General features: G+C 42.4%; 1 protein-coding gene across 1 annotated transcript; it reads right to left on the bottom strand.

Moving 5' to 3' along the window:
- Positions 1–4,145: 4,145 nt before the first annotated feature.
- On the bottom strand, positions 4,146–15,429 carry top3a (DNA topoisomerase III alpha). The gene is made up of 19 exons (XM_084037168.1): positions 14,941–15,429; positions 14,495–14,554; positions 14,331–14,404; positions 14,156–14,231; positions 13,132–13,240; positions 12,898–13,041; positions 12,564–12,734; positions 12,360–12,460; positions 10,595–10,669; positions 10,361–10,443; positions 9,874–10,084; positions 9,439–9,624; positions 9,169–9,298; positions 8,559–8,672; positions 8,278–8,443; positions 8,008–8,154; positions 7,735–7,857; positions 5,962–6,677; positions 4,146–5,197 (listed from the first exon to the last, which is right to left on the bottom strand). Exons 1-19 carry the CDS (start codon positions 15,166–15,168, stop codon positions 5,034–5,036), a joined length of 3,078 nt encoding a protein of 1,025 aa, XP_083893294.1. The 5' UTR covers positions 15,169–15,429; the 3' UTR covers positions 4,146–5,033.
- Between the last annotated feature and the right edge of the window lie 558 nt (positions 15,430–15,987).

Raw genomic sequence — 15,987 nt, 5'->3', positions numbered from 1 at the left:
TCCAGTCGTTTGGTCACAGAAACTGATCACACACACACACACACACACACACACACACACACACACACACACACACACACACACACACACATATACACACACACACACACACACACACACACACACACACACACACACACACACTCTAACTACATACCTGACCATGTACTTGTCCAGCCCCCCAGGTGGGGATGGCTCATAAAGGTAACGTGGCTGCTGTGGAAAAAGGCCCTGGGCCAATTTCCTATTATCTTTCATTGAGGCTGGTGTGGATCAGTTTACAGTAAAACTCTCTGTAACTACACAAACACACACACGGTCCACGGTCTCTGCACCTGGAACACTTGCATCACTTACGGGCATTGGGTGTCATGGCAACAGTTTCTAAGGCGACGGCAGAAAAGCTGGATGATGATGATGATGATAGTGCCGATGATGATGATGTTGATGAGACAGGAAGAGTTGATGACAGCTCAGGGCTGAACAGTGATCCACCTCTACTGGCCCAGCTGTGACCTCTGACCTCCTAGTCCTGAATGGTGATGATGTAAACAACACAACCAAAAATGTCCTATAATGGGAATGTTTATATAGTGATATATAGGGTCCATAGTATTAGTAAGTAATAATCAGATTGTATTGATAAGCCTTAAAATCAAAATAATATATATAATAATATATATAACAATAATTGATTAACCCAGGTGTGGTTCTAATTATTTTCTCAATTGATATTGACATTAGTAGTAATAGTTTTGTATATAAAATGTCAGAACACACCCCTCAAATGTACCCAAGTTGGACTTAAGAAAGTGTCTCTGCAACAGTCCCGAACTCAATGTTAGGTTTATTAAGCCTTTCTTATAGAAAACTCAAAATAATAACAAATGTTAAAGTGGGAAGCAGCTTTTTGTTTATGTATTGGTCAGTGGGTGTGGGCAATGGGGTCAATCTCCAAAAACAAGAAATCTTAAATTTCCCATAATGCAACTGAGTGAGAAGTGTCTTTCATGACATCGTCCCTGCCCACGTCTTTCTTAAAGGACCATACCAGTCTAATTGTGACTTCTCTCCGTGAGTCTTCAACACACCTCGTGTGCATCAGTGTATGCAGTGTATACTTTTTTTAACTGCCACTCATGTTGAAACGATGTGTAAAAACACTCTACGAGATTGTTAAGTCTCTGGGTTTAGGTCATTCAACCTTGTGAAGATTACCGCATTGTGTTAGAATAAAAGTAATTCAAATTAGCACATTAATAGCAAATCACGTCTGCATCCGAAGCTAGAAGCAGGTCCTGGGTGAACTTGTTGTTCGTATCCAGCTGTTTCCAGTTTACATAAGTGGGTGGAGCTAGCCGGTAATATCAAGTTAAAGAGAGTCTCATTTTGACGTACGCCGACCTCAATAACGAGCACTCTTTCAGCACAAAGAACACATGTTCCCTTGGCTGAATCTCATTGGTCAAAAGTTCTGACCAGCAGCGGTGAGATAAACAAGCTAGTTTGTTTTAATGTTAAGTGTCTTTGAGTTCCATTAAAAAAGTGAGATATGTCATATGAATTATCATTATTGAATGAGAAACTGCAGCAACTCAGCAACTGTCGATTAATGATCCGCAATTCAATGTAGAGAAAAATATAATGACATGTAGTAACACTGGTATGGTCCTTTAGTCTTTGCTATAATACACCTTTATATTCTTAGAATATTTTAGGGGACTCCTGCTGGGAGTCATGGTGTTAACTTGTGTTAAGTGATCTTTATGTGCACTGTGGTGTTTTATTCTAACAGGGTGGTGTTTTATTCTAACAGGGTGGTGTTTTAATCTAACAGGGTGGTGTTTTATTCTAACAGGGTGGTGTTTTATTCTAACAGGGTGTGGTGTTTTATTCTTACAGGGTGTGGTTTTATTCTAACAGGGTGTGGTGTTTTATTCTAACAGGGTGTGGTGTTTTATTCTAACAGGGTGTGGTTTTATTCCAACAGGGTGGTGTTTTATTCTAACAGGGTGAGGTTTTATTCTTACAGGGTGGTGTTTTATTCTAACAGGGTGTGGTGTTTTATTCTAACAGGGTGTGGTGTTTTATTCTAACAGGGTGAGGTTTTATTCTTACAGGGTGGTGTTTTATTCTAACAGGGTGTGGTTTTACTCTAACAGGGCGTGGTTTTATTCTAACAGGGTGTGGTGTTTTATTCTAACAGGGTGTGGTTTTATTCCAACAGGGTGGTGTTTTATTCTAACAGGGATTGTGGTGTTTTATTCTAACAGGGATTGTGGTGTTTTATACTTACAGGGTGTGGTTTTATTCTAACAGGGTGTGGTTTTATTCTAACAGGGCGTGGTTTTATTCTAACAGGGCGTGGTTTTATTCTAACAGGGTGTGGTTTTATTCTATCAGGGCGTGGTTTTATTCTAACAGGGCGTGGTTTTATTCTAACAGGGTGTGGTTTTACTCTAACAGGGCGTGGTTTTATTCTAACAGGGTGTGGTGTTTTATTCTAACAGGGTGTGGTTTTATTCCAACAGGGTGGTGTTTTATTCTAACAGGGATTGTGGCGTTTTATTCTTACAGGGTGTGGTTTTATTCTAACAGGGTGTGGTGTTTTATTCTTAAAGGGTGTGGTTTTATTCTTACAGGGTGTGGTGTTTTATTCTTAAAGGGTGTGGTTTTATTCTAACAGGGACTGTGGTATTTTATTCTTACAGGTTGTGGTGTTTTATTCTAACAGGGTGTGGTTTTATTCTAACAGGGTGTGGTGTTTTATTCTTAAAGGGTGTGGTTTTATTCTAACAGGGACTGTGGGGTTTTATTCTTACAGGGTGTTTTTTATTCTAACAGGGTGTGGTTTTATTCTAACAGGGTGTGGTTTTATTCTAACAGGGTGTGGTGTTTTATTCTTACAGGGTGGTGTTTTATTCTAACAGGGTGTGGTGTTTTATTCTTAAAGGGTGTGGTTTTATTCTTAAAGGGTGTGGTGTTTTATTCTTAAAGGGTGTGGTTTTATTCTAACAGGGTGTGGTTTTATTCTTAAAGGGTGTGGTTTTATTCTAACAGGGACTGTGGTGTTTTATTCTAACAGGGTGGTGTTTTATTCTAACAGGTTGTGGTTTTATTCTAACAGGGACTGTGGTGGTTTATTCTTAAAGGGTGTGGTTTTATTCTTAAAGGGTGTGGTGTTTTATTCTTACAGGTTGTGGTGTTTTATTCTAACAGGGTGTGGTTTTATTCTTAAAGGGTGTGGTTTTATTCTAACAGGGTGGTGTTTTATTCTAACAGGGTGTGGTGTTTTATTCTTACAGGGTGTTTTTTATTCTAACAGGGTGTTTTTTATTCTAACAGGGTGTGGTTTTATTCTAACAGGGTGGTGTTTTATTCTAACAGGGTGTGGTGTTTTATTCTAACAGGGTGTGGTTTTATTCTAACAGGGTGTGTTTTTATTCTAACAGGGTGGTGTTTTATTCTAACAGGGTGTGGTGTTTTATTCTTACAGGTTGTGGTTTTATTCTAACAGGTACTGTGGTGGTTTATTCTACTAACAGGGAGTGCGCTGAGTTTGCACAGTGATCCTGCTTTATCTTGCACAGCTCCCGTCATTTCTATGGAGACTTCGTGGTGATCTCATTGAGCTCCAAGGCATTTCTGTCCTTAATAGCGCTCCTATATTGGCCTCCTCCTACTGGGACCGGTGTTACGTTATCACTTTCGAAATGTAAAATGGAATGACAAACAGCGCTTTTCCCGTCAGGAGGAGATTATCGCAGCAATTTAGAAAAGAAACACGGCCATCACATGACTCGTCATCTGCCCGGATACTAGCGCGGCGGAGCTGGGAGCCGAGGACGGAGGAGCGGCAACAACACGGCAGGGCCGGATCACAGCGCTCACTCCCACCCACGTTATGACTCACGCATGACTCACCAAACGTGACGGTAAGGAGCTCAGCGCCACTTCTCTGGAATAACAACAACATAGCAGCAGGGTAACTTACAGCCCGATACCGGGAATCCATGCGTTTCTGATTTACTTCCCTTTGTCCCGCATGTTACACAGGCAGCACTTCTGGGAAAACTAAGGCATGCAGTGAAAGCTGCACGACATTAACGTTGTCCAGAAGGCTTCATGTATATGATCAGTAGGCATCTTTTATTAGGGAACATTGGATGCAACAAACCTATTAATATTCAACATTTATGTCCAACATAATGTATAATAAAACAACTCTCACTGGGGCCATTTTTCTTCACTACTTCACCTGATGCTTTTGTACTTTTTTTTTATAGTAGAGTATACCTTTGGAGGCTGGAATTTGACTTGTAATTAAATATTTCTACAGTATTTTCTTTAAAATACACCTTTATTCATAAAAGACTTCCATGGCAGGATCATCCTTCAGCAGTTAGCTATGCTAAGCTAAGCTAACTGCTGTGTGTACCTTCATATTTAAAGACACAACAGTGAATTCAATATTGTCATATAGCTCCAGGGAAGGGAGCAAATAAGCGTATTTCCTGTAATGTTGACAGTAAAAGTTAACCGGATTCACAAATGACCCTGAACTTTCCTCACCTGGCTTGAAAAGAGTCATTCATCCTGAACAAGCACACTGCAGGTCTGAGGAGAGCTGAGAAAGTAGAGCTGGATGAAAACTGAAAGAAAAAGTCTTGTTTCTATTGACCTGTGACACAAAATATCTTCACATTTCCCCTTTTTTTAAATAACAGAGTTGCCTTTGTGTTGCAGAACTGTGACTGGGGAAATACAATTTCTTTTTTTGTTTGAGCCTTAGTCATTGTATGACTTTAGTCTTGTGCTCACAACTGTTTTTGGCCTCTTGGGACTTTTCTCAAAATGTTGCAGGGAGTTTACAGGGTCTCGGTTATATTCTGAAATACCACAAGTAGAGGTCCGCCCTCTGTGAAGAGGCACTTACAATCCAGGGAGTCGCTGCATATTTGAAAAATACAATCTGACTCCACACTTTGAAGTCATGAACTTCAGCAACTCCGCGTAGCGTCTTTGAGCCGCCGTCACCGCTGGGGACAGGTGACTCGGGTGTGTCCCGGCATGTGGCAGATGCCGCAGCTACGAGGTTTCTTAGCAGCTTGGGGTTTGTTAGCTGTGGCAGCTCCCGTGATCTTCCTTCCCTTCTTCCCACCGTCTCCACCACCATTAAATCCACCGCCAAACCCACCTGACATAGGGAACAGAGATGGAACACAACATGAAGTGTTTGGAGGTCGACTTTTCTGTGTTCACTAGAACTGACGGCACCGCTGACGTACCTGGATGCCTCAAGGTCTCAGTGGGAGTATTTGTGTGTAGTGACAGCTTTTCTTTATCATTAAATAAAGATGCAGGGGAGGAGGATCTCGCTCTCCCTCTCTGGTGTTTGATCTCATATTAAGATGTTTTAAATAAACCGCACAGAAAGCATGAGATGACTCTCGGCTCATGCTGTAAATTATTTGACAGCCAGTTTAATGCACTCAGACATTTAACTGTGAGAAATCAAATGAAATGCACTGCTGATGTCTGAATGTATTTAATATGAAGTAGAGTTTGCCTGTGATGCAAGAGAAAGTGAAAGTAAACGATGGCAATGATTTGACAAGGACCAAAATCCAAAAAGCATTTGAAGATCGACTTTCTAAAAGTAGATAGTAACGGTGCAAAAGCTCTAATTTTGTACTTTAAAAGGCGATTATATTCCTTTACACTAGAAAAGTCTTTCAGTTATATACTTTAATACAGTCAGATAGAGCAGTCCTTATGATTTTAATGTAGTCATAAACCAAAATACAGGTGTTTCGATCAGGATTTCAACTGACGCTGCTACTCTTAGTCTCATCTGCTATTTAGTGGCTATTCATTTCCGGCTTGGGGTAAGTACTAGTAGAGAATTTGAAAAGCGGTGTTAAATTGAGCGGTGTGTGTGTGTGTGTGTGTGAGCCTTGCCTTGTGGAGGTTCGTTCTCATCAGCCCATTGGAAGAAGCCACACTGCTGGTCTCTTGGTTTCCCGCAGGTGTGGAACATCCGGCCCTTGTTCGGACCGTCCTTCTGCACCGTGCGTGTCACTGCCGTCTCATTACAGTTACACATCGTCTGCCCTGCTTGTCCTCCTGCACCCCTTTCCTGCCCTCTGCCTCCTCCTGGGGTGTTCCTGAACCCTGTAGAGGGCCCTGGCGGTGTTTGCAGCGGAAGCCCTCGACTCTGTGGCTCCTCCTGCTGACTTGGCTGATCGGCCCACAGGAAGAAGTTGCAGCTTCCAGCGTTGCACTTGTAAAACTGACGACCTTTGTTGGGACCGTCTTTACGCACGGTGAGGAGGAGTGCCTCCTGACCACAGTTACACACTATGATATCATTGTTGGTGTCTACACTGAGACCAGCGCCACCTGCTGGAGGTCGTGGCGGCGGGTTCCAAGAGGGGACAGGAGGAAGGGAAGATTGAGGATTTGAATTTGGGGCTCTGGATGGCATTGGTCGAGGGGGCCTTGGAGCTGGTGGATGAGCATCCTCTCCTCTTCCTCCGCCTCCTCCCGCTCCCCCTCCTCGGAGGTATTTCAGGTCCAGCACCTCTCTGAGCGTCTCATCACATCCTCCGATGCAGCCAACAAACTCCAAAGGCATCATGGGAGGCAGGCTGCCCCTGCGGAACTTCAACTTCAACCTGAAGAACGTCGGACACACAAGAGACGAATGTTAAGGAAGATGGTTTTCACATAGAATGAAAAGCGACCCACAGGTTAGTCCTCACTGACTGCTGTTGTGCAAGCAAGCGTTTGTTAAACAGTCCTAGAAGGAACACAGTACAACAAGTAAACACTGTGGGTTTACAGCGTCAAACAGCTTCTCAAAACCGCTGACCAGTGAGGCGATTGCCACACACATCTGCTGTTTACAGTTACCCAACACGCTGAAACTGCTGGGAAAAAATATGATTTTCATATTTGATATCGTCTTAGTGTAAGGGCTGTAGTTCAACTTTGAGCTCCGTAGCAAAGTGGTTGCCATGGAAACAGATGCTGGTGTGGAGCACTTTGGCTCGATGCTAGTGAGCGTGCCCTATATTTGTACTGAGCTCAGGCATGTGCTCGAGGGGTTATCGCCCACTTGTGTAAACAATTTTGACAAGTTTTTTTTTTTTCCTGCTGAAGCCACTGAGAGCTTCATCTGTGTTTGTTTGCACCGGAAGGAGAGCTGACATACACTTCTCATCAATCTAAGAAATGCAAGCTTGTTGTTCAAGAAAAAAAAAAAAAGCTACTTGGCAAAGTAGTTTGTGCTCTGAGTGTTTCGTATGTGTGGGGACTGCAGGTCTGAACTGTTCCGACAGGAAATGAACACCAATTATTTATCTATTAACGGAGTAAACACAGTAAAACCAGCAGGGCAGCAAAGACCACGCATTCTGAATAACTTATTCATCAGGTTAATATGACAAACGGGAGATGAAAAATGTTGCCTTTTTGGGGAAAATCAAAGAGGGACAACTATTTAGGACTACATATTTAAATGTCCAGGTTGTTTATGTGAAAATGCTTTAAAACTTTGACAACATTTTCTGTCAACTGTCTGCAAGTTTGTGTTTAAAGGGGTAATTTTAACATTTCAACACAATATTGCACTTATCTATTAATTTGTTTATCACCACCACTTAAGTCTTCTGACCAAGGCTGCTACAGCTCTGTGACATGAAATCAAACACAGTCCAAATGGGTACTTACATGTGAACAGGGTGCGGCTGACAGGTGGGACAAATGCCTTCATCTCTGCTCACCTCCAGCACCGTGTCGGGGAACCACACCGCCGTCTTACAGGCTGGGTAGCCGGTGCAGGACAGGTACTTACTGCAGGACGACAGAAAGAGTTAGAGAGGGGCCAAAAACAGAGAATGGCCATCTGTAACCTTGTTCTAGTTACAAGCACATTTCCAAAGCATTTTCAGGCAAAGTGTTTTGTTTGATTTGACAACTAGCGTGCAAGGATGTGAAACTCACCTGTTTCCCTCCCTCTTCTTCTTCAGCACCATGTCCCGCCCGCACTGAGGGCACTTCCTGACCGGCAGCGGGATCTCCATGTCCTGCTGCTCTGCTTCAGCGATCTCCTGAGCTGCTCCCAGATACGGTGACAGGGCTTCATCTAACCTGAGGCAACAGCAGAAATCGATTTCTTACCCGAGTCACAACCACCAACAGCCTGCAGTGACTACAGGACAGGTGTAACTGATCCGTGATCCGAAAATATAAATCTGAAGAATTGTAACTCACTTCTTGGCCTTCTTGACCGACTCAATGAAGACAGTCTTGTATTTCTGGATGTGGTTCTGCAGGACACTCCGTTTGTCCTTCCTGCCCTCGGATACCAGCTTGAGGTCCGCCTCCAATTCAGCACGCAGGTTTGGTTTGGACATCTCATAACCCATGGAGTTGTAGCCTACACAAACACACACATTTGGATTCAAAGTAACAGGGACCATCACATAAAGGAGCCTATCAACATCTCTATGTATCAACGGCCATTGTATATTGTGGTATCAATGTATACGTACCCTCCACCAGTCCCATGCCGAGCTCTCCAGGCAGAAACCTCTGATCCGCAGTCAAGCCCACATACATGCGACTCTTTATGGTCTCGATGTGCTCTGCATGGGTTGCATCGGTGCCTGTGATAGACCGAGTTCATACAGTTCAGTTTGCATCCGACACAAAACAAAAGGTAAGTGTTTATCTGCTTCAACCGTGTAAAAAATACTGTGTGTGTACAGGTAGAACGACGACTAGACTGTGTGTGAGGTCATCTTTCTTTAATGCTTCTGGTTGTATTGTATTTTACCACACAGTGTTGCAAACCAATGAGCAGTATTGTATTTATCATCAGTGACCTCAAATACATCGTTTTAACAGGTATTTCACTTATTGGAAACTTTAGTTGAGAATATTTTTGCACGTTTACTATATCTCAACATATATTTATATTGCTTCATGTAAATAGGATTGTATGTCAATTCCAACAGAAAAAATGTAATATATGATGTAAGATATTTGAAATGTTGAATCATTTCCAAATTTGACAACATGTTTTTATCTAACAGAGAAACGATTCTGTTAACTGTGTTTCTGTGAGTGCTTGTAACCACACATATTAGAGATGCTCTGTACCGATGCCATGCTTCTCCATCAGCGATATGAGGTCGGCTTCAGTGAGCAGCTGCGGAGGACTTGTTTGTCCGTCCACCATCTCGACAGCAGAGGGCTGGAACTGGGAGCCTTGCTCGTACACTGGAATCACCTAGCACATACAAGGCAGGTTTACTGGATATATCACACACACACTAATCTAATATTATAATATATATTATAATATTGGTCCAATAAACAAAAACATTGGTATTTAGAGTACATAGTCTGTTATCAACAGACACACCATACCTTGGCGCTCCACCTGTCATACGGGTAAACGTCCAAGTAGTTCCTCGCGATGATCATGAGTCCTGAGGCGGAGAACTTCCCCTGGGAGATGTCTATGTCCACCAACGTCTCATGCCCCAAAGCATCCTGGGATACGCAAGCCAGGAAGTGCCGCACAATGAACTCATACACACGTCCTTCATTTCCCTGGACACAGAAGAAACCAGGACTGGTTGTGAAAAAAAATACCTGCCGCCAATTATCAACAGTGGGTATATTTTATTGAGATTGTTCATTGTGATTCCAAATGTAAACAAGAACATTTTAGAATCAGAAAGTACATTTCACCGTCAACTTGTCGTTATCTTTCCAAAACGTGCCCAAAGGGCAACAATTCAGATTACGAGGGAGAAAGGGTTTATTTGCACAAACGGAGCTCCAGCTTTTCAGACGTACCTGCAGTGCACTGGTGTACTTGGTGGGGTGTATGGGGGGGTGGGCTTGGTCAGATTTTTTGCCCTGTCGTGGGTTGGGACCCCCAGGCTGGTCCATCACCTGCTGGGCGAATGTCCCCCAGACTGGACTTGGTGTCTGCTGCTCCACCAGGGGCCCGAGAGCCAAGCTTGCGGGGAAAATGTTAGTCTCTGTACGGGGGTAGCTGATATACCTGAGCAGAAAACAAACAGACAAAATAAGACATAATTGGAATTTAGACATTAAACACCTGAAAGACACCGCCCAAGTACAACAATAGTGACGACTTTGAGGAAGTTTAACAACCTGGCAAACACTTAATGTATTTGACTGTTTCACTGACACCACAGAGCCTCTAATAAGGTGACTTCAAGCCAAATCAAATCAAAACGAGTGTGGGTTGAAAACGTGATAATGACATTCAGCATACGGTCGGACCAAGACAATACATTACCTAACGTGTACTTACCCTTGGGTATAGAGTTTTTCTGCAATTTTCATGGTCTCTTTGGCACTTATTTTTAGCTTCCGAGATGCAAGTTTCTCCAATTCCTGGTGGATAAATGTAGATGGTTCAGAATGGGACAAAGCAGAAAAAATACTTTCTGACGTGCTGAAAACATCACCGCGTACACGGCAGGTGTGTTTTGAGATGCAGCATAATGTACACTGTACGTTTGTGTCTGCTTGACTATATCATTACCACAGTGTCCAAAGGCAGCGGCCTCCATTTGCTCTTGGGTTTGCTGGTTACTGAGGTGACTGTTGCTATGGGATCCTGGAAACGAGTGAAAAGATATTCTCATGTATACCTCTCCACATGTGGCTTTTAGCCCATTTCATTCAGGCAGATCAACAACACATATTTAAATGTACTGCTTTGTCCTCCAGCTGCAGGAGCAGGTTACACGTGTGTGGATGCACTAACACTAACACAAACACACACACACACACACACACACACACACACGCACACACGCACACACACACGCACACGGTGCCTATCAGTGTATTTTTGCTTTTATATTAATTAATCAAACACAACACGTGTTGCTTTGCTGCTGCCTTGTTTTTGTATGAATACATTTTCTTTTTGCCATGTTGCCGATGTTTGATAGCAACATGTGGGATACTGAACGGGAATCATAGGAAAGAATGCAGGGTTTAACATACAGCAAAGGTACCCGGGGGATGTTGAAGGTATATGGCAGTGATCCTCACTATTTTTTCCACTGGAGCCACAGTTACAAGACAAAGTCCACAGGAGAACCACTCGACTGCAAAATACCAAAAGCCATCTCCAACTCAGCATATCTGCTTACTTATTTGTCATCCCACTTACATACAGTATATGAAATGCATCCAGCTATTATTTAGGGCTCTATGAAATCCGTTTACATTTTTTTTTTTTTTACAATTTTAGAGCATTTTTTCCATCAAATGCTGTCTAATCATGTGGTTGATGAATCAAAATTAAGAAATGTACTGAAGAAACATTCTAGTATTTCTAATTCTAATTCCTTGTCATCAGTTCATTTCTGAACGTTTCTGATGTGAGATGCTGTTTGTAGCTGCTCATCACACGGATTCTTGTGGGTTCTTATATTGACAAAACTCATAGAAAAGTTATAATAAACGTCTTCGACATGACTATTGATCACTGTGTCTCGGTGAAACAGCGAGGAGGGATGCTGGATGAAGCGGTGTGCCCGTTAATTACACTCATTGGGCCCTGCTATTATTTTACCACGGATGAGAGCCACAAATTGAGGCTTGGCGAGCCGCAAGAGCCTTGCGAGTAACACTGGTATATATCTCCTACCCACTAGGCCACTAGAGGCACAGTCTGCTCTGCGTACATTAAGCGATGCACAAAGTTGCAGCAGGGCAGCGGGTAGTTGTGAGTAAGTTTAGGCAACGTGCCAATTTAGATCATCTTAGTCATTAGCACATTAAAGAGATGGTTTGGGTGTTTTGAAGTGTGGTTGTATGAGATACTTATCAATCAATAGTCATTGTATTCCCTACAGTGGACGGTGGTCGACACCACAGAGTACAGCATGGGAGCAAAGCAGTTTGCTACTGTGGACGGGGTAGCAGGTCACTTTCAGTTCAGTTCGCTGTCAGAAAATATTCTAAATATCACAATACACTGGAATTGATATAGATTTTTTGGGTGGGCCTTACTTTTAGGTATCTAAAATATGTTTTTCTGTCCCCGTCCACAATACTCCTGTATGTATCTCTAAGCTGGGGACATACAGACTGCCATCTAATCTACACACAAAAAACACTTACAATACCTGAACTCTCTTTTTAAGAGTAAAATGATTAGGATTAGGAGATAAATCCGACCAATACAAAAACTAACTACGACTTTCAACCTTACATTCACAAAAATAAACTAGGAACAAAGTACGTAACATATCAAAATGACATTAAATATGCACATACAAACAGGCACATACCTCCATGCAGATCTGGTAGAGCACCAGGCAGGCTGTGTGGTTGAAGAGACGGTTTCTTTTCCAATTGAACTCAACAGTCTCCTCCTCCACCTCGTGCATAACTGAGACAAAGGAGATGAAGACGCGATGAAGACGAACAATTGAGCATCAATTTAAAACCTGAATACTACTGATCTGTGCGTCTGTGCACGGATGAGTTTGCACCTTTGATCTTGTAGAAAGTCTCAGGTATGAAAGCCTGGATGGCTTTGAAACGCTCCACCACAAAACCCAGCGTGGGAAACTGACAGCTGCCATATGAGATCAGCTGATTGGCCAGAGACTCTGGAAAGATCTTCTGCAGGCGAAGCGTCTGGAATCGAGTGAAGGACGCACCTGTAGATGACCATAGGAGAGAGGATGGGATCATATTAATATCTGACATTTTCAGATAACAGAGCCGCTTGTGTTGTATCATGGGTGAAGTGACACTTAACCATGGTGGTCAAATTGTGATTATGCTGTATGAACCATCCCATAATGAAAGAATCCACCTCACCTATTCGCAGGTCCAGCTCCTGACGGACATCGACAGCATCACTGATGTTTGCATCCGGCTCCATTAGAGTCTCACAAGCTCTCCGAATGGAGTTGGGGGTGATCTCAGAAAACTTTGCTCGAAAGACTTGTAAATTAGGTTTCACTACAAAATAAGAACACAATTATAAGGATCCATTTGTGGACAAACTTGAAGAAAACATAACTTTTTGTTTCACACGTATGACGACCATACCTGCTTTGCAGACATCTATGATTTCAAAGCCAATGTTTTCTCCCTCTCTGTCACAATCAGTCCAGATGACTAAGGCCTGGCACTGCCTCGCTTCTTTCTCGAGTGTCCGCTAGACAGACGGCGAGAAAAGGACAAAAGAAAGAGAAACAATGAGGTTAGATGAAGATGAGGGAATCTTTTAAAGGAGTCATAACCTGGTTTTATACGTATCCAGCCCCCCTTGGATCGCTTTGGATCAATTCGTAAAACTTATTAGAAAAAAAAAAAAAAATTTTAATCAAACATTGAGCTTGTTCTGACCCTTTTTCGTACCGCGATTTTATCACGCGAGATTACGCGCGAGGTTTTGACTGGTCCGGATGTGCATTGTATAATATGTAATGAGGCGCGCGTTGATTCGCCGCAGGAAGGACAGAGCCGGGGGGGCTTGCCTGCATGCAGACTCCAAAACATAATGGCGGCGCTTCGGCGATTTCAGGTAGCGGACGGGGCGGGGTTGGGTGGTGAAAGAGGGGTGGGCTTATGCAAGTAGCCGCCACGGTGACGTCACCGAAGGCGCAGAATCAAAATCTCGTGCTTTAGGAATGCACACCCTTGTGTGCTATTCCTGTTCGGAAAAAGAGCAGAAGCGAAAAAACGGCGCCACTTTCAAACTCCAGCCTTTCAGGCAAGTTTCAACTGAGGTCAAACACAGATATGCATGTTTTAACAAGAGAAATTGCGATTTCCTGGTGATGACTCCTTTAAGACTATTATCCATGTTCATTATTATTTACTCTGAATGTAAATTATACCCTCCGACTGCAGAGAGGAACAGGAAAAAAAAACCATCATCTCCTGGTTTTATAAATAGTTAAGTTAAAGTTATTCTGCAGCTGCACAAGTTTTTGGAGTAAAAAGAAAAGTGGTGTTGAGATGTGAGTAAATGATTGGTTACCATTACTTTTCAACATCACAATAACAAATCTAAAGATTTCTTTTTGTACACTTTTGTGATTCCTGGGAGGAGAGTATAGAGGCATACCTTGATTTGTTTCATATTATCTGGACAGTACTTCTCTACCTCAGCATCATATAGCAGCACAGGATTGCAACTATGCCTTGAGAGAGGAAAAGGTACAAATTCAATTGGATGTTATGACACTGTGTGATACTGAAAATAATAAAAGAAAAAGAAAGAAAATCTATTTTCATCTTACCATTTCTGGAACTGGGATTTAAACTCCAAAGCCAGTAGATGGCCTGAGACAGATGTCATTGTGACTGTAACGTTCTGGAGGGGCATGAAAATATAATTAACCAGATACATTTAATACACAACAGAACATACGTGTGTGTGTATTGTTTCACTGTATTCACTTACTTGACCAAACAGATGATATTCATACTCGTAGATTTTATTAAACTTTGACATCCCCTCCCTCTAAAATGTAAAAGAAGACAATCAGAAACAGAGCAACCAGACAGATCTAAAAATACAAGGAACAGGGATTACAGTTTATCATTTGTATTATTATGCTTTTTATTTCGAGATATGGTGTCACTACCAGGTTATGGAAGGATAACTCAATATGGATGGTAAGAAATCAGATTTATATTTGAATGTGATCAAGTACAAGTATATTATTCACTGGACCTGTACCCATAAACTGCTTCTTACTTCATTTTACATTAAAGTTGCTATATCATGATATGGAGCAATAATCACATATAGAGTGACTTTATATGTGAAGACAAACAAAACTGCTGACTCATGATAACATCATCTGTTGTAGTGCTTGGCATCGTGTGTGAAAAGACACGACTGACCCTCCTGAACCCGCCGCCGGACATGATCTCTGAGATGCCTTTGGCAGCATCGTTCTTCTCGGCTACGCAGAGGACCCGCTTGATCTGAGCCCGGTTCCGGATCATGTCTGCTTGCTGCGGTGCTCCCGGACAGCGGTCACCCTGCGCCGCACAGAAGCACCCCCGTTGGACCCCTATCCGCTGTAGACCCGATCGAAGCAAGGCTCTCCCGAGGAGGTGCACTAGCATACCTGGCAACCTTCACGTGAAGCAGCCGGTCCTCCAGGCAGCCTCGGGGTTAGCATCTTAGCTAACGGAGTTAGCTAAAGCCATAGTGTCCGCTACGCATAACTTTTACAGAGAGCTAAACATGTGGTCACCGGTCGAGAAACTTCACTCTCAATTAACTAAATGGAGGAAAAGTAAAAACATATTTCCATCAATGCCGATCAAGAAGAACTCGGAGGAGCAGCATCGACCCTTGGCTCTGTTTACAAATTCCGCGCCTGAGTCGTCTGTCAAATACTGCCGTAAACAAGGTCGTAACACTGTCGTAAAATCCAGGAACTATCAAAACTTCCAAATAAAAGGTATTTATGATAATGATACTTCAAGTAGTGCATTCAGATTGACTATTGTCTTCATGCGTAGCGTATCTTTATGATTAATAACTCTGTTGTACATTTATTGCTATAGTATATCAGTGTCAATGTTAAACTACACCCTAAATCAGAATGTACAATTACAGCGGTGATGATATATTCCCCCCCTATGAATTTAGGGTTTTAGCAACCTTGAGGGATTTAACTGCTACATTTAATAACGTACAGGTTTTAGTTTGGAGATGTTCTTTAGATCCGGTCAAATAAATAAATAAACGACTAGTATTAATCCAGCAAAATTATTGTTCCTGACAGCATGGACATAATTCTGTGTTAGGAAAAAAAAACGTTTCAACTTTATTTGTGCAAGAAGTAATCTTATACTAAGTAGGTAAAATAGATGTTCTGAGCCAGATCTTTTAGTGACAGATTGTTGAGTTTGTGCACCGTTTTCTAGAGGGATTTC

The sequence above is a fragment of the Eutrigla gurnardus genome (assembly GCF_963514095.1).
Source record: "Eutrigla gurnardus genome assembly, chromosome: 20".
NCBI lineage: Eukaryota > Metazoa > Chordata > Actinopteri > Perciformes > Triglidae > Eutrigla > Eutrigla gurnardus.
This window is presented reverse-complemented; position numbering and strand designations above follow the sequence as displayed.

Bases quoted from the DNA above. Each gene is read 5' to 3' on its own strand.
- top3a (XM_084037168.1), bottom strand. From the start codon at position 15,168: ATGCTAGTGCACCTCCTCGGGAGAGCCTTGCTTCGATCGGGTCTACAG. The intron at 14,405-14,494 runs GTAAGTGAATAC...ATGCCCCTCCAG, and splicing joins AATATCATCTGTTTGGTCAA to AACGTTACAGTCACAATGAC. The intron at 6,678-7,734 runs GTAAGTACCCAT...GACGTTCTTCAG, and splicing joins CAGCCGCACCCTGTTCACAT to GTTGAAGTTGAAGTTCCGCA.